This window comes from Marmota monax, unplaced genomic scaffold (genome assembly GCF_021218885.2).
Source record: "Marmota monax isolate L192 unplaced genomic scaffold, Marmota_monax_Labrador192_F-V1.1 WCK01_AAM20220418_F8-fsc00071, whole genome shotgun sequence".
Lineage (NCBI taxonomy): Eukaryota > Metazoa > Chordata > Mammalia > Rodentia > Sciuridae > Marmota > Marmota monax.
Genome location: NW_026695217.1, coordinates 4,351,433 through 4,374,779, shown reverse-complemented (window position 1 = coordinate 4,374,779; position 23,347 = coordinate 4,351,433). Strand labels below are relative to the sequence as shown.

At 40.4% G+C, this 23,347-nt stretch overlaps 1 protein-coding gene across 1 annotated transcript; it reads left to right on the top strand.

Annotated features, from left to right (window-relative positions):
* Positions 1 to 14,749: 14,749 nt before the first annotated feature.
* Positions 14,750 to 20,464, top strand: LOC124084772 (uncharacterized). Its single transcript, XM_046432150.2, is given in 2 exon segments — positions 14,750 to 15,403; positions 15,406 to 20,464. Coding segments are annotated over 2 exon segments (5,259 nt in total). The 5' UTR covers positions 14,750 to 15,133; the 3' UTR covers positions 20,395 to 20,464.
* Positions 20,465 to 23,347: the final 2,883 nt, after the last annotated feature.

Below are 23,347 nucleotides of genomic sequence, written 5' to 3'. Positions count from 1 at the left end.
CCCTTTAATTTCTTTCTTTTGCCTAATTGCTCTGGCTAGAGTTTCAAGGACTGTGTAGAATAGAAGTGGTGAAAGAGGGCATCCCTGTCTTGTTCATTTTTAGAGGGAATGCTTTCAATTTTTCTCCATTTAGAATGGTGTTTGGCTTGGGTTTAACATATCTAGCATTTACAGTGTTGAGGTATGTTCTTATTACCCCTCGTTTTTCTGGAGTTTTGAACATGAATGGATGCTGTACTTTGTCAAATGCTTTTTCTGCATCTATTGAGATAATCATGTGATTCTTGTCTTTAAGTCTACTGATGTGATGAATTACATTTATTGATTTCCATATGTTGAAATAGCCTTGCAACCCTGGGATGAACCCCACTTGATCATGGTGTAATATCTTTTAAATATGTTTTTGCATGTGATTTGCCAATATTTTATTAAGAATTTTTGTACCCATGTTTATCAGGGATATTGGTCTGAATTTTCTTTCTTTCACGTATCTTTGTTGCATTTTGGTATCAGGGTGATACTAGCTTCACAGAGTGAATTTGGAAGGGCTCCCACCTTTGCTATTTCATGGAATAATTTGAAGAGGATTGGTGTTTGTTCTTCTTTGAAGGTCTGGTAGAACTCAGCTGAGAATCTATTCCTGGGCTTTTCTTTGTTGGTAGGCTTTTGATGGTGTCTTCAATTTCATTGCTTTGTATCGATCTGTTTGAATTTTCTGATTTAATTTGGGTAGGTCATGTGTCTCTAGAAATTTGCTGATGTCTTCAAGATTTTCTATTTTATTAAAGTATAAATTTTTAAAATAGGTTTTGATTATCATCTGTATTTAAATAGTGTCTGTGGTGATATTTCCTTTTTCATCACAAATTAGTAATTTGAGGTTATTTTTTCTCTCTTTCTCTTCATTAGTTTGCCTAAGGGTTTATCAATTTAAATTATTTTTTCAATGAACCAACTTTTTGTTTTGTTGATTTTTTTGAATTTTTTTTTGTTTCAATTTCATTGATTTCACCTGTGACTTTAACTATTTCCTATCTTCTACTGCTTTTGGTTTTTATTTGTTCTTCTTCTTCAAGGGCTTTCAGATAAAGTGTTAGGTTGTTTATTTGGTGTCCTTCCATTCTTTGAATGAATGAGCTCAATGGAATGAACTTTCCCCTTAAACAGTCTTTTTAGTGTCCAAGAGATTTTGATATATTATATTGGTGTTCTTATTTACATCTAAGTAGTTTTTTTTTTAAATTTCTTCTCTTATTTCTTCAGCTATCCACTGGTTATTCAGTAGTGTATTATTTAGTCATCAGGTGTTAGCATAGCTTATGTTTGTTATTTTATCATTGCTTTCTAATTTTATTCCATTATGATCTGGTAAAATGCAAGATATTATCTCTATATTTTTGTATTTGTTAAGATTTGCTTTGGGGCCTAAGATATGGTATATTTTTGTGAAGGACCCATATGCTGCTGAGAAGAAAGTATATTCAGTCATTGATGGATGAAATATTTTATATAAGTCTGTTAAGTATAAATTATTAATTGTTTTTTTAACTCTTTTTAAAATTTTTTATGTAAAATTTTTTTACTTATATATGACAGCAGAATGCATTACAATTCTTATTACATATATAGAGCACAATTTTTCATATCTCTGGTTGCATACATAGTATATTCATACCAATCCATGTCTTCATACATGTGCTTTGCATAGTAATGATCATCACATTCCACCATCATTAATTACCCCATGCCCTCTCCCTTTCCTTCCAACCCTCTCCCCTCTCTAGAGTTCATCTATTCCTCCCAGGCTCCTATTCCCTATCAGCCTCTTTATATCAAAGAAAACATAATTGTAGTTTTTAGCTTGATAACTTCTTTATTTAGTTTTTGTTTGGAGGATCTATCCAGTGACAAGAGAGGCATGTTAAAGTCACCCAGTTTTATTGTGTTGTGATCTGTTTGATTCTTGAAATTGAGAAGGGTTTGTTTAATGTATGTGGATGCTCCATTGTTGGAGACAAAAAATATTTACAATTGTTATGTCTTGTTGATGTATAATTCCCTTAAGTAGAATGAAAAGTCCTTCTTTGTCTCTTCTGATTAACTTTGGCTTGAAGTCTACTTTATCTGATATGAGTATAGAAACCCCTGCTTGTTTATGAAATACAGTTGAATGATGTTGTTTTTCCCATCCTTTTACCTTCAGTCTTTGCCTCTGAGGTGAGTCTCTTGGAGATAGCATATTTTTTGGGGTCTTGGTTTTTAAATCCAATCTGCCAGTATATGTCTTTTTATTATGAATTTTGGCCATTTATATTCAATGTTATTAGTGAGAAATGATTTTTTCCCTGTTATTTTGATTTATTTCTGTTTTTTAACTTGGTTAATTTTTCCTTTGATTATTCTTTATTATTGTTCCTCCTTTTTTTGGTTTTCAATTTTATTTTTCATTTCTTCTTCATGAAATATTTTATTGAGTATGCTTTTTAGTGCAGGCTTTCTAGTTTTATATTCTTTTAACTTTGTTTATCATGGAAAGTTTTTATTTCATCATTTATTCTGAAGTTTAATTTTACTGGGTATAGTATTCTTGGTTGGCATCCATTTTCCTTCAGAATTTGGTATATGTTATTTCAAGATCTCCTAGCTTTGAGGGTCTGGGTTGAGAAATAAGCTGATTTCTGGATTGGTTTCCCTCAACATATGACCTATCATTTTTCTCTGGCATCTTTAAAATAGTATACTTACTTTGTATGTTAGTCATTTTCATATAATGTGTCTTGGTGTGGGTCTATTGTAAATATGTATATTTGGGATCATGTATGCCTCCTGTATTTGATTTTCCATTTCATTCTTAAGTTTTGGGAAAATTTTAGGTATTATTTGAAAAAACATTGTACATTCCCTTGGTTTGTGTCTCTGAGCCTCAGCAGTCCTGATAAATTTTAAGTTTGATCTTTTATGTCATCCCATATTTTTTGAAAGTTTTGCTCATGGTCTCTTAACATCTTTTCTCTATAGTCAAATTTTATTTTCAAGATCATATATTTTGTCTTCATTGCCTGAAACTCTGTCTCCCAAGTGGTCTAGTCTGCTGGTGATACCTTCCAATAAATTTTTAATTTGGTCAATTGATTCCTTCATTCCAAGGATTTCTGCTTGATTTTTTTTCAGAGTGTATCTCTCTTTATTGTAGTTATCTTTCACTTATTGTATTTTCTCTCTGTTACTTCTTATATTGCCTTTACTTTGCTGATCAGTTTAACTATGCACATTCTAAACTCCTTCTCTGATATTTCTTCTACTGTGGTATCAATGGATTCTATTATTGGAGTATCTCAGTGTGTTTGGGGTGATTTTTTTACTTTGATTTTTTATGATGTTCGTGTTTCTATGAATCTAACAGTATGCATTTGAGGCAGTAGATTTTCTATCTGTGGACTTAAATACTGTCCCTGAAGATTTCCAGTACCTCACTGTTTAGGGGGAGACAAAAAATAACAAGAACCAATGCAAACAATATATAGCATTAAGCCAAATAATTCCTGCTATGACATGTTATGTGACACAGTAAGCAGAAATGATATGATCAGTCATTGCCCATGCTAAAAGTAGTTACTTTACAAAAGGGTTTACACTATAAAGCAGCCAGGAAAGTGATCTTATCTATTCTAACATTTTAGTACTCTCCTTTAAAATTTTTTTTTAAACTTACATAGTCTTCTTCTATTTCACCCAGAATAATAAGGTGTTAGTTGAGGAGGAAAAAGTAACTCCTAGATAAAAATGACTAACTGGGAAGAATAAGGGCACAGATATTAGGAAAAATTAAATTCACATAGGTATAAATTAAAAACCATGACTTTATCTACTACACAATAACAATTTAGTTCAAAAATAGGACTTTAGTCTTTTTATTTCTAGGCAGAAATAAGAGACTTGCAAATGATTAGATTACATGGCATGATGAGCATGAATAATTTCCATTAATATCAAGGGCTAATATCTACCCTTCATTAACATATGAAATTCCCTCAGGAAGTAATGTGCTGATCTTTGCCCTCAGATATCAAGTCACTTTTGTGAATGAAAAACTAAGGACACAGTTTAAAGCTTTATATAAAGTTAATTGGAAAGGTGTAGTTAGTGAAAATGAAAAAGGAGTTTAAAAAGATATTAAAATATCCAAAGGTTTAGTTTTTGCCAGAAGAATCCTGATTATAGATCTATCAAATTAATTACAGTTACAGGATTATATGATGACATATCAGCGTGAAATGCTTAACTGGAAATTCATAAAGATAGAATAATTATCTTCACTGAATCATCTCTAAAGCACAATTCCCTAAATATCTCAGCATTCTCAATATCTTGAAATGATATTGTAGTGATTAGAAAGTGGAAACGGAATGAGGCCAGGTGTAAGGTGTAAATTTAAATATGCAATCAAACTCGATTTGTGAAACCTTCTGGAAAATGTATTTGTCCTTGAAGTAAATAGCTTGTGTAGATTGCTGGGACTGAAAAATTCCAAATCTTTTTCAAAGATGCCTGAAATATTCTTTGAATATCAGAGTTTTTTTTAGGACAAATTATTCATGATACAATTAATAATTCATTATGACTATAAATATGATTCATTCTAAATAAATAAAGATTTTATTCTTACAGAATATTGCTTGCATTTAAGGTGTTGAAATATAGAGTTAACCAGTGAGATGCTATGCCAGAGTTAGAATGCCCCAATCTAAATTCATTCCCCGATTATTTTGATGTGGCAAAACCAAATGAAAAATATTAGAAATTCATTAGATTATGAGCAATGCTTTAGTTTTCACTTTATCATTATATGTTTCTTAATATATTGACTTTATTATCTTTTTCATAATGTTTATTATGTATGTGTACCACTTTAGACATCAGATGTCAATAGACATGACATTTAACATTTCCTTATTCTGATTTTCTCTGAGAGTCATTAAATCTTTCCATGGGAATAAGAAATTTTTTTTCCTTCTAAAAAAATTGTTGAAATGGATCTTGGAATATTTTTCCTTTGAATTTTTATGTTTATGCTTTACTTATTTAAAAGCAAATGTGAATATGGCAATATAGATAATAAAAAATATTGCTTTTACATACAGTATATCTTTTATTAAATAAAAGCAAGTAAAAACTCATAAAAGAGAACCATTCAGTAAGTCTGAAGTGGAAACTTGCCACAGAGTAAAACATGCTCTGACAACCAGGAGGCTCAGCCAGTTGTACCAGGGACACACTGTATCATCAAGTGACCTAAGGAAGGGCCCTGACAGTTTGAAAGTGATGTGCATTCAGTACAAACTGTTCAACTTTGAAGTTGACATCTTGGTCTCTTCCTGGGCTGGTGACATTTGGCTCTCTCAAGATCCTGGAGAGTGAGCACAGGCACTCATCGGCCACTTGGTCACAAGGGTGAACAGCTCATGGTCTGCAGCATGCTGTGTTTCTGAGCTCTGATGCTTGGTAGGCTAGGCAAGTTAGATGCATTTTTAACCTTCAAATTTTCAATTCATTCATTCGGGACATAACTCCATTGTAGCTCAAGGAGAATCATTGTATGCCTGTGATCAGCAGAAGGTGCTGAATGTGTGTTATTGGAATGGCTCATTCTCATTTCCATTCATAATCTAATTTTGGAATGAGAACATGCCCATTGGTCACAGTTGAAGCCATTCATGAGATGTAATATATGGGAAGAACATTGGTCTGATTCCTGTTTCCAACACTTATCACATAAGTGATTCCCTGCTTTCCATTGGGGGTAGAATACGAATGGCATGTACAAATTATTTACTGATGTCTATAGTTTTAAAATTGTTTACACTAAGGTTTATTTGTAGTTGTCATGGGGAAATGAATATATTTATTAGAACAAAGGAATGAAATACTTGCATTTCATTTGGATTTCTCAGAACGGACTAAATTATGACACATTTCTATTTAATACAGTTGAGCTAAGTGCAATAACAAACAACTACCAATTTCACAGGTTTATCAGTGAAAAATTACAAAATGGTTATTGTTTTATCAAAGAATAATCCAATATAAATGGGGGGACCCTCTTTTAAGGGATACATTTTTCTTCTGACACCTCAGTCTTTATCAAAGAGCCTGCAAGATTGATGCAGAAGAGGAAGAAGAGAATAGAGTATTTGGTGGGACAGACCTGGGGTCCCATCTCTTCTGCTCACATGCCACTAGCTGGAATGTAGTCACATGTCCATTCTATTTTCAGACAGAGCTGAAGACTGATGTTTTTCAATAACAGAGCACCCAAAAGGAAAAGAGGAAATATGTCTGGTAAACATAGAACCAGGTTTCATTGTCGTCTGCCCTTCAGGTTGTCAAATATCTCTTTCATTCTTCTTTCCACACACAGAACACAATCAACCTTTCCTAAAGGGAACCAAAGCAGGCTGTCACCCAGCTGTCTCATTCAGAATCAGATTCTATGTGTGGCAGAGCTCTCCATCAGATACAGATGTGGCCCCTAGATGCATGGCATAGAAGCAAAATGTGGAGATCTCATTGCCCATGCCCCATCTGCTCCACAGTGTGCAGCAGGGAGAAGATAATTGCACCACCACTTTGCTGGTCCCAGTCTTGCTGAAATCCCATGATCCTGTGGGAGCAGTTCTTGTAAATGGGGACATTGCTCTGATTAGACACTGGCTCAGTCCTTCAGGGAGAACTACTTCATTTTCTTGTTTTTGTTGTTGTTGATTGTGTTTTGTTTGACTGTGGCTCCTGGCTCTGATGTTTTGGGAGGAGGTCAGGAAGAGTGAGCCTTCTTCCTTGTTAATTATCATCTTTAGCCACATGTGACATGGGCATCAGAGACTAGGGACTGTAGAGATTTTGGAGCTTAATTTATCATCTGTAAAAAACTGGAGTCCAAGAGTTCTTTTAATTCTTTAATAGTCTTAAGACTTTTTAAAAATTTTTTTCCTTTAGGTCTAGCTTTATAACTTCTTTTCAAATACTCTTCCCTGAGAAAACTTCAGGGCTTTTAATCTATTTGCTTCCAATTAGTTACATTTTGAGTAACTATACCTCCTGCTCTTTCCTGGACCCACTTCTGTGATTGGCCTCCCTTCCTGTCCCACTCTCTGGTCTCCTCTTTCTGGCATTCTCTCTCTCTCTCTTCCTCTCTCTCTCTCCCCCTCCCTCTCTGTCTCAGTCTCTGTCTCCCTTTCCCTTTCCCTCCTCTGCCTCCCCTCCATCACACCCCTGCTCTAAACCTAAAGGTAGTGACCTCACACCTGCCAGGCCAAGGCAGGCAGTCTTTTATCAACTTTTGGATTCTGTCATTTATTTCAACTAAGAAGCTCTGCTGGACCTTTGCCTCTAAAGCTTTTTTTTAACAATCTCATCTCTTACTGTTTAAAATTCAAAAGCCGTTAGCTTTCCTAACCCTCTAAATATCTGTATTCTGGACTCGTGTGCCCTTTGATTTCTGCTCACTATTGGCCTGAATTTTTTTCCTTATCCCTTTCTAGTGGCACTTGGCTAAGAGGCCCCAAGATGAAACCTGCGAGCACTCTCCCTTGCATGTTACCATAGGTGACACTTGTGCTGTTTGACAGTGCACAAAACAAATTGTGACACTTCCAGCCTCTGGTGCCATTTCTTTTGACTCCCCCACCTGCAGCCCACCATGTGCAACCACTAACCCAATGCCAGGTTGATATGGTGCTGACTTGACAACAGTTCTACTTGTAGTTTTTCAAATTTATGATGCTTCAAAAGTGCTGTGCATTCAGTAGAAACCCCACTTTAATTTTTGATCTCTTCTCAGGCGAGGGGTGAACTCTCCCATGATGCTGGGCAGCTGCAGCTCCTGTCAGCCTCCTACTCAGGAGGGTGACCCACCCACATCCTGTGGTATGCTGTATTGCTGAGCCAAGATTCAGCAGGTTAGTTGTATCAAATGCATTTTTTGCATTAGATATTTTCAACCCACGGTGGGTTTGTTGGGACGAAATCCCATTTTAAGTTGAAGAGCATCTGTGTGGGATTTGTCCCAGGTCTGATGCATTAATGGCTTTGTGACCTGCTTGACAATCTCTATAAATGCATAATATACATTAGTATTTAAAACATGCATGGTTAAAGAGCCAAGGCAGGATAGAGATCCTGTGGATAGTGATGCATCACACATGAAGACCTGTGTTTCTCAGGAAACTATAGAATGGGCACTTTTAATTTATTCTGGGTAATTTAGAAATTATTGTAAAAAGCTATAAGGCAATAATACAGAAAATTTACAAAAGCAAAATCCAACTACTTATAATGCCTATACACTTTTTCATTTGTTGTCTCTTTTTATATTTCTAGTTGTATATTGGTAGTTTAAATAAAAATAAAATTGCCATTTATAGATAAATATTGTGCAAAATTTTAATTTTTATCTTGATGTTTTCAAGCATCTAGCTTTTCACATTTGCTGCAATTCATATTGGACTTCATAATAGGTTAGCAGCCCTGATGACTGATAAATGAGACTTTCAGAGCCTCAGGGACATGATGATATAGGCCAGGTGCCGTTTTTGACAACTGACTGACACCCATGTGAATGATATTTTACAGTGAAACTGCTTTATCGTCAAGACTTCTGACTTTACCAACCATGATAGAGGTTCTCTCTTTAACTGACAGATCTTCCTCATAGCTAAATTTTGTCCTCCCATTATTTAACTTTATCTTCAATGTCACATCAAAATGGACCTTCTCTCCTTTTTAGTGGACAAGGATTCAAATTTAGTGAGAGTCTTCCATTATCATGCACCCTCTGATCAGCAGGTGTCTGAGTATCCACTCTGTGATAAGCATGCTGCCTGCTGATTACAGGCCTAGATTTCCTGACAGCTCAAAGTGACTTTCATATCTCTGACCTCTCCTTTAAAATCACTACTAAGTGTGAAGCACCTGCCAGCAGTCTGTAATGATCTGCGATGCCACCTGCAATTACTTTGTCACAATTGTCACACTGGACTGTGATTGTTAGAGTAGCAAGGAAACCTGACTGAGTCAGGGGAAGAGCTCTTCCAATAAGGCAGGATGGAGATGGAATTCTAGAACTGGGAGGGACTCTCCAGAGTGTGTCTTATTTTATGATTAAAGATGCAGAGAAGCAAATCAGTAAAGAGGCACCCTAGCTTACGAGTTGTTACAGTCTTTTCTGGCTCCTATAACTAAATACCTGGGGCTGGGTGGTCTGCAACAATGGAAAGTCATTTATCACAGTTCTGGGGCCATGAAGTCCAAGATTCAGGTACCAGCTCATTTGGTTTCTAGGGAGGACTGGCTCCCCTCCTGCTAAGTCTTTACATGACAGAAGGGTCAGTAGGGCAAAGGGAAATGCAGGCCCCTTAAGTCCATTTGTAGGGGCACTAATCCCTTTCATGATGGCACATCGCACATGATGTAATCATCTCCTAAAACTCTATTTAATAATACTATTACATTTGGGAATTTCAATTTGAATTTTGGAGGGAACAAACTTTCAAACTAAGTCAGTGGCTAAGTGTTATTACTGGGTCCCTCCCTAGCTCAGCTGCTTCTTATCACTCTCAGTAACTAGCAGGTTGCTGAACTTCTGTGTGCTTTGGCTTTTCCATCCATACGGTGGAGCTAATAAATAGCACACATCCTGTAGGGTTTTGTGAAAATTGAATGAATTAATATTTCCAAAGTATTTAGTGCCTGATGCACAGCAAGTAACTTATGCATTTAAAAAATAAATAAATAAATTAGCAAATAATCTGAGGCTTGAACCAAGTCCTCAGGGAGTTTCTGGTCTTTCTTCTCCAATTACTATAGGCCCTGAATGAGCAACAGAAATAAACAGTGCAGGAATCCCAAAGGGTGAGTGGATGAGTCATAAAGGCAAAGGCCATGTCAGCATCCATAAGAACTGAAGGAGCCACAAGCAGGCTGATGATGAAAGCATCAGACCAAGTGCCATCCTCCTGAGGCAGTGCCACCTGTAACTACCTGGCCACCTTTCACTCCCACCCTCGGCAGAGTTCCCTATCCATGGAGCATCCCAGAAGGTAGTCACCTGGCCCATTCATAGCATCACATCTTTCACCAGGTGGTAAGGAGAGGGGAAAAGGAAAGTGGAGCTGTTGAGGACATTACTGACACCTCTTAGAAGGCAGACAGGAGGCAAGATATACAACCTGGATGAAAAATTTGGGATATACTAAAATAAAATAAAACACAATGATGCATAATTTTAGAATTTCTTAGAGCTTTTAATTTACAACCATACATTGCAGAGCTCTAAAAGAAGGGCATAATATAGAGTCTTTCCTGAACATATCTGATCACTAAACCCTTTTTAAATGAAGCATCATGTGATATTTAGAACATGTTTTAGCTATGCTGCATAATCAGCCTATCCTCTATAAAGACTTTATTTAAAAATACTTTATTTTTAAACGCATAAAATTCTATTAAAAGATGATTTGAATACAACATACGCTAGATTACCACAACTAAATAATAAAGGTTAATGTAAAATAATTTATACATTAAGGAGGGTTTCTAATATCATAATTAAGTCACACTGTGGGAGATTTTCTCATTGTTTCCTATACTTTAACAATTTTAATGACTATTTTATGCCAAGCCATTATTATTAAACCGAATCAAGCACCATTTTTCTTCAAAAAGTTGTAGATTGTTTTATTTACTTTTTCCAGTTTATAACCTCTACATTTTAAATGATATGCCCTTTAGCAGCAGAGTTCCAAAGTCTGATTGATGTTCTAATAGTACATTTGAGAAACTTTTATCTTGTAAACAGTTTTGTTTTCAAGTCTATTTGACATAATCCTGAAGGAAAACTGATGTTACTCATAGAAAAGTGAATTACTTGGAGGCAGCTTATTGAAAATTTTATTTTTAATATAGTTTTTCTCTTCAGTTTAATTTTGTATTATCTTCTAAAAAATCAATTCTATTTCTATGGAAAAATGAATGTTACAGGATTTATACATTCTTTTTATGGGTTTATTTTGTACTAGTATTTTCAATTTAGAAATTGCTTATTGTAATTTTAAAATGATAATACTGGAACATGAAAAAATAAGATTTCTTATACATGTTGACAAGTGAGAATGTAAAATATTATAGGTTTCATATAGGAGAATTTGGTAAAATTTATACAAAGATTAAGAAAAAGCTCTACATACTTTTGGCCTAATAATAGTTTATATTAGAAAAATACTTACAAGGAGATAAGTACTTTCAAGGAGATAAAAGTACTTATACTAGGAGATAAGTTAAATAAATTATAGAACATTTGTGCATTGAACATTGTCTAGGTATTATGTACTTGGGGGTACTACCTAGTTATTTAAATAATTATGCACTTTTTATACATTTTATAAAGATGTTAAACCCTCATACTTACTGCTAAAATTGCAAGAGCAAGATGAGTTCTTATAAACAATTCACATATCCTACCACCAACCCTGCACAAAATAGCAGGAGTTAACTGAGATGGCTGGATGAAAGCATATTATTTTTCTTTTGTCCAGCTTTTATAACTGTCCAATGATTTTGGATTATTTATGTGAGGACAACATTCCTATATATTTTAAAGAAAAAGAGAAAATTTATAAATTTTCACTTTCCATATCACTTTTGTAAGTAAAGTCCCTGATGGTGCATATTCAGGACCAATGACTAGAGAAATATTTCCTTTTCACCCTGCTAGATGGGCTCCTCACGTCAGGGTGGTGCTTCAGAAGCAGTGACATTGTCATCATGAAATGCTCATACACCTGTGCTCGCGCATTCCCACGACTATGAATTGTCCCACTGTCCTCCTTTCCCCCAGTAGTTGAATTTTATATAGGCTGGTGTCTTGTCTGCAAAGTCCAACTTCAAAGGAGAACTTTGTGATAAAGGCGGAGGGTGGATCACAATCTAAAGGCTGAAATGTTCTTCTGAGACTTGTTCTTGCTGGCCTCCTCCTCACGCCTTTCCTGTTAGCTTCTACACATGGAGAGTGTGCCCTTGTCATATGACATGGTATTTGACTCTAGGCAAACTGTCAATTGGTGTTTCAAAATAACTCCACACTTGCTGCTTTCTGGGTAGATGCTTCCACATCTGGACGAAATACAGATTGTATTAGACCCTAGAGAGACCTGTCTTACTGGGTGGAATTCTTTCAGTGGCCAAAGTCTTCCTATAGAACAAAGGCCTCACAGGACAAAGGACCTGCTTGGAGCTGAGAAAGGACACTGAACAGAGATGTTTCAGTTGCAAGTGCTGCAAGGAAATCACCTCAAACAAAAATATGGACTGGCTGAGGTACTGCCTGACTTAGCTAGGAAGTCCAGTCCGGAATCACACTTCAGCTATGGTCGGCTCTGTTGACTCAAATGGCGTCACTGATGTTCTCTGACTCTGCCTGTCACTGGGCATGGGTTGCTTCTTTCTGTAGGACTCATTCTCTCATCTGGACATCTTCAGATGGTCAAGGTGTTTATTAGCAGCCCTAGCTCAGAAAAATGCCATGAAATGGGAACTCTTTTCTAAAAGTCTGTCTGTACCAGGCTGTTGTTATTCCTACCTTATCTACCCCTTTAAGTCTATCCCCATTGCCTGGAAGATTAGATTTTTATGTTCTGTCCACTTGTCTTTATTCCATCCCTGTGTCTGCATAAAGGCAGGCTGAGTATGCAGAACACTGCTCATATCAAAGCATTACATAAGAAGGAAGGAGGAGTGAATTAGTTTTTCCATGTTAAGCATTACATTATAGCCAGATCTATATCTTTCTCTCTCTCCCTCTCTCTCTCTCTCTCTCTCTCTCTCTCTCTCTCTCTCTCTATATATATATATATATATATATATATATATATATATATATATATTCTATTTCTCATATTTATTTCTTTACTACATTCATTTTAGTGACAGGCAAACTCAAGCTCAGAGCATTATCTTATTCCTAGTACAGAGATCATGAATGAAAAAAAAGCTGGTTTCATAGATTTTATTCTCTGTCTTCATGGTTCAACCTTTCTATCAGTGATTTTCCAGTTCATAAATTCAACAGCCATATATCATGAATACTCATATATTCATTTTTACACAGTCCTTTTTCCTGATTTTTGTTTCTTTACATCCATTTGATTTCTGTATGTGCCTACTATGCCATCCCTCAGGCGTCTTAAAAACAGTGGGTTCTCAACTAGGTTTCTTATGTCTTCCATTGGTCCTAATTTCATCTTCTCTCAGTAGCCATTATCATGATGAATGGGCACGACTAGCAAATGTAATTTTCAAAGTTAGAAACTTGGAGTTAGTCCTGATTCCCTCCTCGTTCTTAATAGCTCTATGTAATGCTTTGGCACAGCAAATCAATTCTATCTTATGAGCATCTTCAAACCCATCCTTTGCCCTCTGACCTCACTACTACTTGGATTATAGCAAGCGTGGTCTCCTGAATTTTCCCCATTTTACTGACTTTCTAGATTTTATGACCAAAATGATATTCTAAAAATGTAGATCAGATATATCTCTTCTCCAATTCTAAGCCGAACTAATTTCCTCTTGCATAATAGTTAATGTAAAATTGTTAGCATGGTAGCATACAAAATCTATTGTAGTGTAAGATACACCTCAGCTCTCAGTGGTTACTCTTCCTATCAATGAACCCAGTGCCCTAGCCCTATGCAGTTCCAAGATGTCTTATAGTCTCGTATCTCCCTGTTTTTGCATATCCTTCTGTACATCTGCTAATACGCTTTTTCGGTCTTCTGCATCGTTACTGTGCCCTAACATTGGCTTAGATGTTTTCCTTTTTAAAAATCCTTCCCTGACCTTTCAACCCCATGCTGAATTAGATCTATTGGGGTCTCTTGTATTTCAATAGTGTTCTATTCTTATTGAATCAAATATTTCATCTCATGAGGATGGATTTGACACTGATTTCTCCTATTATACAGAATATTTTGGGACAGAGATTGTAGCTTTTAGCTCTGTATTTCAATATACTAGCCAGTGTTAGGGACATGGTGTAGGACCTCAAGACCCAGGCCCAGCATTAGATGACCAAACCCCTAGGCCTCAAAGCTGCAAGACACATCCTCACCCAACCCCCATGTCAAAACCCCTCCAGCAGCATGTAGCACCTCAGGTGTTGCACAATGTTACCACAAGATGTTCCATGTAGATAACCCTAACGGGCCCCCTATCACAAGATGTTCCTTTTAGACAGTCCTACTGGTTAAACTTGAGAACTAGGTTTAAAAACAGGAACTGAAAGGACAGAATGCAATTTTATGGTTTTTCTGAGAACAAAAAGTTGAAAAACAAGTTTACCCCCCTAGGTGACTCAACTGCTAAATTCAGAGGGACCAATAGGAAGGCTGTTGCTGTGCTAAGCTAAGACCTAACCCACCTGTTCCATATAAAAGATCTATACCCCAAAGCCCGGTGTGCCAGCTCATCAAAGCTCCGGCTGAGGTTTTGCTGTGCACCCGCAGGCGCCTGTGTGAGAATAAACGCCTCCTGCTTTTTGCAGCCAGTGTCTCGTGTGGTTAATTCCGGGTTTGGGATCTGTGGATATTTCATTGTGGAGGTCCCACCGAGATCCAAGATCCCGGTTCCGGTTCCGATCTCGGTCCCTATCCGGAGGACACCCGACATCACTGGGAGGTAAGCTGGCCAGCTCAAACTGACTGTCTTGTTGTCCTGTTGGTTATCTGTTCTTTGTTCCGCGCAGCATCTGTAAGACTATATGATCCTAGGCATAGTCATTTAGTATTCTGAGTATTCTGAGGCAGTTCTGTCATTTAGTATTCTGAGGCAGCTTGAGAAGGAGTTGACGAACTCGGACTTCTCCCCTGCCACCCTGGGAGACGTCCCAGGGATCAGAAGGGTCCATTTCTTTGGGGCCCCCGGTGTTTCCAAGGGTTACACCATTTTTGTAGGCGAAAGAGAAGTACAAACTTCTCCCAGGCCATCTGATTTGTTCGGTTTCCACCGAAGCCGCGCAGCGATCTCACTGTTTGGTTTCGTTTTTGTGTCATTGTGTCTGTCTCTCTATTTCCTCTCTGAAAGTAACATGGGACAATCACTAACAACCCCTTTGAGCCTAACTCTAGATCATTGGCAAGACGTTCAAGATCGAGCAGACAACCTGTCCGTGACAGTCAAAAAGAAAAAATGGAAAACTCTCTGTACTTCAGAATGGCCAACATTCAACACCAGCTGGCCAGCAGAAGGGACTTTTAATACTGATCTTATTTTCCAGGTGAAAACCCGAATCTTCACCCATGGTCCTCATGGACACCCTGACCAGATACCCTACATTGTTACCTGGGAGGACTTAGCCTCCAACCCCCCCCCCCTTGGGTTGCTCCTTTCTCTCCACCCAAACCCCCTCTCCGTCCTCCCCTTAAACCCTCTGCTCCCCTCATTCCACTTCCCCCTCCCCAAACCTCTCATCTTTACCCTGTTCTTAACAAATCTGAGACCTCAGTTAAAACAGGGACAACACCAAAGAAGGTTCTACCGCCGGAGGACTCAACTCTAATTGACTTGCTGACTGATGAGCCTCCTCCCTATCAGCCCCAGCCCTTACAAGCCCCTGAACCTGATCAAGCATCCTCCGAGGACGAGAACCAAGAAAGCCCAGTCGCCAATGCTCCCCCGGATCCTTCTCCCATGGTGGGACGGCTCCGGGGACGCCGGGATCACACCGCCTCAGGAGACACCTCCAGAGTTCTCCCCCTGCGACAGACGGGAGGCCCCAATGGCCAATATCAGTATTGGCCTTTTTCTGCCTCTGACCTCTATAACTGGAAAACCCATAACCCTTCCTTTTCTAAAGACCCTATAGCTCTAACCTCTTTGATTGAGTCTATCCTAGTAACTCATCAGCCAACATGGGATGACTGCCAGCAGCTCCTGCAAATTCTCCTCACTTCAGAGGAGAAACAAAAAGTTCTTTTGGAAGCTCGCAAAAATGTGCCAGGGGATGATGGGCGTCCCACCCAACTCCCAAATTTGATTAATGAAGCTTTTCCTTTAACCCGGCCAAACTGGGACCATGCGACTGAAGCAGGTAGGGACCACCTACGTCTCTATCGCCAGTTACTCATAGCAGGTCTCCATGCAGCAGGGCGACGACCCACTAATTTGGCTCAGGTAAGACAGACTACCCAAGGGGCAACAGAAACCCCGACAGCATTTCTAGAAAGATTGAAAGAGGCATATCGGAGGTTTACTCCTTTTGATCCTGATAGCGAGGACCAAAAAGGAAATGTATCTATGGCTTTCATTTGGCAGTCCGCCCCAGATATCAGGTCTAAATTGCAGAGACTAGATAACTTGCAAGATTTTTCTCTGGCAGACTTACTGAAGGAAGCCGAAAAGATATATAACAAAAGAGAAACTCCAGAAGAACGAGAGGACAGGATCAGAAAGATGCAGGAAGAACGAGAACTTAAGCTTAGAGAGGAATCAGACAAAAAAGAAAGGGAAAGAGAACAAAGGCGTAACAGGAAACTAAGTAAAATATTGGCCACCGTAGTTCAGGCAGGACATCAGGGAAACAAAGTAAACAGGGACAGGGAGCAAAGCAGACCCCATGTAGACCGAGATCAATGTGCCTACTGCAAGGAAAAAGGACACTGGGTAAAAGACTGCCCAAAGAGACCCCCCAACCCCAGGAGAGATACCAACCGGGCTCCCCGACTGCTAACATTAGATGAGGATTAGAGGAGTCAGGGCCAGGAGCTCCCCCCTGAGCCCCGGGTAACTCTACAAGTAGGGGAGCAACCTGTGACCTTCCTAGTGGATACCGGAGCCCAACACTCAGTGCTGACACAGACACCAGGACCCATGAGCCACAAAACGACGTGGGTCCAAGGTGCCACTGGGAGTAAACCCTACCGGTGGACCACCACGAGAGAAGTACACCTTGCCACAGGTAAGGTTTCTCATTCGTTCCTACACGTGCCTGACTGTCCGTATCCACTGTTGGGAAGAGACTTATTGGCTAAATTGAGAGCCCAAATTTATTTTAAAGATGGGGGCGTCTCCATCACGGGGCCAAACCAGACTCCATTACATATATTGACTTTCAAATTGGAAGACGAATATAAACTTTTTGACAAGCCCTCGGTACCTATGAAAGACATGGACTATTGGCTTAGTTCCTACCCGGAGGCCTGGGCTGAAACCGGAGGAATGGGATTGGCAAAACAACGGCCCCCAATAGTCATTCATCTGAAGGCCGCTGCTACTCCCATTAATATCAAACAATATCCTATGTCAAGAGAGGCCTATCAGGGCATCAAGCCGCATATCAAACGCCTCCTAGACCAAGGCATCCTAACACCTTGCCAATCGCCCTGGAACACCCCACTACTACCAGTTAAAAAGCCGGGGACTAATGATTACAGACCAGTCCAAGACTTAAGGGAAGTTAACAAGAGGGTATGCGATATCCACCCCACAGTGCCAAATCCTTACAATCTCCTTAGCACTTTGCCTCCTACTCATACTTGGTATACTGTTCTGGATCTGAAAGATGCTTTTTTCTGCCTAAGACTGTCTCCCCAAAGTCAGGCTCTCTTCGCATTTGAATGGAAAGATCCAGAAGGGGGAATCTCTGGACAGCTGACCTGGACGAGACTGCCACAAGGATTTAAAAACAGCCCAACACTCTTCGATGAGGCTTTGCATCAGGATTTGGCAGACTTCCGTGTAAGGCACCCTTCCCTAATCATGCTCCAATATGTAGATGACATCTTGCTGGCTGCGACCTCCGAGAAAGATTGCCAGGCAGGTACGGAGAAATTATTGCAAACTTTGGGGCTACTAGGGTATAGGGCGTCAGCAAAGAAGGCCCAAATCTGTCAGACAAAAGTTACCTATCTGGGCTATGAACTCCATGATGGTCAACGATGGTTGACAACTGCCAGAAAAGAGACTATCTCAAGTATACCAACCCCCCAGAGTCCCAAGCAACTGCGGGAATTCCTGGGGACCGCAGGTTTCTGTAGACTCTGGATTCCTGGGTTTGCTGAGATAGCAGCCCCCTTGTATCTACTAACTAAGCAAGGTAACTCCTTTGCTTGGACTAAGGAACATCAATTGGCATTTGATAACATCAAATTGGCTCTTCTGTCAGCCCCTGCTTTGGGCTTACCGGACATTACCAAGCCCTTTGATCTGTTTATAGATGAAAAACGGGGATATGCAAAAGGGGTTTTAACCCAAAAACTAGGGCCCTGGAGGCGACCTATAGCCTACCTGTCAAAGAAATTAGATCCAGTGGCAGCAGGATGGCCACCATGCCTCCGGATGATTGCAGCTGTGGCTCTGCTGATTAAGGATGCCACTAAACTGACTTTGGGACAGCCATTAACCCTGTTAACCCCTCATGCCATCGAAACTGTGATTCGCCAGCCGCCTGATCGCTGGATGTCAAATGCCCGACTCACCCATTACCAGTCTTTGTTATTGGACACCGACCGAATTCAGTTTGGTCCCATGGTGACGCTGAATCCAGCGACCCTCCTGCCGCTCCCAGGAAAAGCCGATCCTCACAACTGTCAGCAGATTCTTGCAGAGACACAGGGAACCCGGCCGGACCTCACCGACCAACCGATGAAGGATGTGGAGCTGGTCTGGTACACAGATGGAAGCAGTTATCTGCTCAATGGAGAACGACGAGCAGGAGCAGCCGTCACCACCGAATCTGAGGTAATATGGGCGAGTGCACTTCCGGGCGGAACATCAGCTCAGCGGGCAGAACTGATAGCGCTGACTCAAGCGTTAAAGTTGGCAGAGGGGAAGAAACTAAACGTGTACACTGACAGTAGATATGCCTTTGCTACTGCTCACATACACGGAGAAATTTACAGACGCCGGGGTCTACTAAGCTCAGAAGGAAAAGAGATCAAAAATAAGGCTGAAATATTAGCCTTACTTAAAGCTTTATTCTTGCCTGAAAAGTTAAGTATCATGCATTGCCCCGGTCATCAAAAAGGTAATACTCCAGAGGCCAAAGGGAACAGATTAGCAGATGAAACGGCCAAAAAAGCAGCCCTAGGGCCACAGCTTTTGATAGTGACTCTATTGCCCCAACGAGCAGACCCACCACATGATGACCATGAAGAACACTGGGTCTATGAAGATAAAAATTTAGATGCCATACAAAAACTGGGGGCCACTTATGACCCCGGGAAAAATGTCTGGAAATATCAAGGAAAGACTATCATGCCCCTCAAAAATTCAAAACAATTAGTAAAGTCCCTACACAGACTAACACACCTTGGGGCTAAAAAGATGAAGGAGCTCTTAGAGCGTGGGGAAGGTACTTTATATCTTCCAAACAGGGATCAACTTCTGCGCCAAGAAGCAGAAAACTGTCAAGCATGTGCCCAGGTAAATGCTGGTAAGATCAAAATTGGAACAGGGATCCGGGTAAAAGGCCATAAGCCCGGAACCCATTGGGAAATAGACTTCACTGAAATTAAACCTGGTATGTATGGCTACAAATATCTTCTGGTTTTTGTTGACACTTTCTCTGGATGGACCGAGGCATTCCCAACTCGGCATGAGACTGCTAAGGTGGTTGCAAAGAAATTACTGGAAGAAATCTTTCCCAGGTATGGAGTACCCGGGACCATTGGGTCAGATAACGGGCCTGCCTTTGTCTCCCAGGTAAGTCAGATGGTGGCCAATACATTGGGGATTAATTGGAAATTACATTGTGCTTATAGACCCCAAAGTTCAGGACAGGTAGAAAGGATGAATAGAACCATCAAGGAGACTCTAACTAAATTAACGCTTGAAACTGGCACTAGAGACTGGGTACAACTCCTACCTTTAGCTTTATACCGGGCCCGAAACACCCCAGGCCCACAGGGGCTAACCCCATTTGAGATTTTGTATGGTGCACCACCACCTGCTGTTAACTTTTATGAAACTGAAACTTATGCCTCCCTCACCCCATCTATGCAGACTCATTTGCGTGCCTTGCAGTTGGTCCAGAACGAGGTTTGGAAGCCTCTAGCCGCAGCATACAAGGAGGAACTCAAAACCCCCTCGCTGCCACATCCCTTCAAAGTCGGAGACACCGTCTGGGTACGCAGGCACCAGAGCAAGAACCTCGAACCGCGGTGGAAAGGACCTTACACCATCCTGCTGACCACTCCCACTGCAATCAAAGTGGACGGCATCACCGCTTGGATCCACGCTTCCCACGTGAAAGCTGCACATCCGCAGGAGCCCACAGACGCCTCTCTGGATCCAGAATGGAAACTGCAACGCACCCAAAACCCGCTAAAGATAAGACTTACACGTTGTTAATCACTCTTGCTCTCTACGCTACTCCCCTCGTCCTAGGTAGTAATCCCCATACCCCCATGAAGTTGACTTGGCAGGTGTATTCCGAAACCGGAAAAATAATTTGGTCTATTACAGCAGCCCACATCCCTGGCACATGGTGGCCTATTTTGACCCCAGACTTTTGTCAACTAGCCGCTGAATCAGACTCTTGGGATATTCCCGGCAACTCACATGACCTCAGTACTTATTGTTCTACCCCCATAACGAGATGCAGACTGGGTCAACATGACTTTTACGTTTGTCCCAAAGAAGGGAGAAACCGAACCCAAGCACGTAGATGTGGAAATTATAAAACATACTTTTGCTCCTCCTGGGGCTGTGAAACTACAGGGGACGCTCACTGGAAACCTTCTTCTGATAAGGAATTCATAACAATACTCAAAAACTTCACTCCCCATGGTACGCGCCCCTCTGATTGCTATCCCCCCCCTACATCTTACTACCAAGGGGACAAATCATTGCCCTTACGGATACAGTTTACAGAAAAAGGAAAAGAACAGCTAGATCCCTGCCTCACTGGGAAAACATGGGGCCTTAGATGGTTTATAAAAGGAGATGATCTCGGTGTAATTCTCAGAATCAAATTATCTCTAACCCCAATTTTGATGAGCCCAATAGGACCTAATCCTGTTCTCGGGGACCAAAGAGCTCCCTCAGTTCCCAGACAATCAAAAAGTCCGCCCAAAGTACCTCCCAGTGAGCCACCCATGTCTCAAATTGTAACCATAGACTGTCAAACCTCTAGTTACTCCCCCGAACCCACACTCCCTGGAACCGAAAACCGATTGTTAGATTTGATTCAAGGAGCCTTTTATGCCCTCAATGCCACCAACCCAGACCGCACCCGGGAATGTTGGCTCTGTCTCACCTTCAGCCCACCCTACTATGAAGAAATAACAATAATGTCTGACTGGAACAGTAACATAAACCCTGATCCTAAATGTATGTCCCTGCCCGGCTATAAACTCACCATCACTGAAGTTTCAGGACAAGGGATCTGTGTAGGAAATATACCCCTGTCACATCAACCTCTCTGTAACACCACCCTCCTGACAAATGGCTCACAAAATAACTATTTGTGGGGTCCCCCCGGAACTTATTGGGCCTGCAATATTGGACTGACCCCCTGTATTTCCACGGCAATCCTCAATGCCTCCACTGATTTTTGTGTGTTAGTCCGAATCTACCCACGACTATTCTATTATTCCTCAGAGGAATTTGAAGGACATTTCATGGGCAGGATTCGATACACCCGAGAGCCTATCAGCCTTACCCTGGCAGTCTTGTTAGGAGCAGGAGTATTGGCAGGAATTGGGACTGGGGCTGCAGCTCTGGTTGAGGGCCCCCGACAGCTAGGGATTCTAGAAGCTGCAATCCAACAAGACCTAAGAGCAATAGAAACCTCTGTAACTGCTTTAGAAAAATCCCTAACCTCCTTATCAGAAGTTGTCTTGCAGAATAGACGAGGTCTGGACCTATTATTCTTGAAGGAGGGAGGACTTTGTACAGCCTTAAAAGAAAACTGTTGCTTTTACACCGATCACACAGGGGTAGTAAGGGAGTCTATGACAAAGCTTAGAGAAAGACTAGATGCAAGGGAAAGGTCTCTGCAAAGCTCCCAAAGTTGGTTTAAAAGCTGGTTTAATAACTCCCCTTGGTTAACTACTATATTATCTACTGTAGCCGGTCCCTTAATTGTATTGCTGCTGATCTTAACATTTGGGCCCTGCATATTTAACAAATTAATGCAATTTATAAAAGAAAGATTGTCTGTAATTCAAACTATGGTACTCGCGCAGCAATATCAAGTACTCCCACAGCACCCTGAACCATCAGCTGAGCAAATACCGGACTCTGAGCAGGTAGATCAATGGATATAAGATTATATCCCGGATAAAGAAAAAGGGGGGAATGTAGGACCTCAAGACCCAGGCCCAGCATTAGATGACCAAACCCCTAGGCCTCAAAGCTGCAAGACACATCCTCACCCAACCCCCATGTCAAAACCCCTCCAGCAGCATGTAGCACCTCAGGTGTTGCACAATGTTACCACAAGATGTTCCATGTAGATAACCCTAACGGGCCCCCTATCACAAGATGTTCCTTTTAGACAGTCCTACCGGTTAAACTTGAGAACTAGGTTTAAAAACAGGAACTGAAAGGACAGAATGCAATTTTATGGTTTTTCTGAGAACAAAAAGTTAAAAAACAAGTTTACCCCCCTAGGTGACTCAACTGCTAAATTCAGAGGGACCAATAGGAAGGCTGTTGCTGTGCTAAGCTAAGACCTAACCCACCTGTTCCATATAAAAGATCTATACCCCAAAGCCCGGTGTGCCAGCTCATCAAAGCTCCGGCTGAGGTTTTGCTGTGCACCCGCAGGCGCCTGTGTGAGAATAAACGCCTCCTGCTTTTTGCAGCCAGTGTCTCGTGTGGTTCATTCCGGGTTTGGGATCTGTGGATATTTCAATGGAAGCTTTATTTTGGTCAATGAAGGCATGGATGGACTAAAATTCAGAATCATTTTTAAAAGCTTTATTGAGACTTTATTCACATAACATATATCTTAGTTCATTTGGGCTGCTATGACAAAATGCCTTAGATTGAGTATCTTAAAAACAATAAAACTGTATTTCCCACAAGTTTGGTAGTTGGGAATTACAAAATCAAATTATCTAGAGATTCAGTGTCTGGGAGGGTCCACTTCCTTGATAATGGGCATCTTCTCACTGTACTCTTACATAGCTGTAGACGTCCCCTTGGGCTGATTTTATAAGGATACTAATTTCTTTCATGAACTCCTCCCTCATGATATAATCACCTCTCCAAAGTTCTCATTCCTGTTACTGGAAGTATCGGGTGGGGGTCACATTTAATCTGGGCTCTTGTGTTCTTGCAAGAGAGGATTTCATGC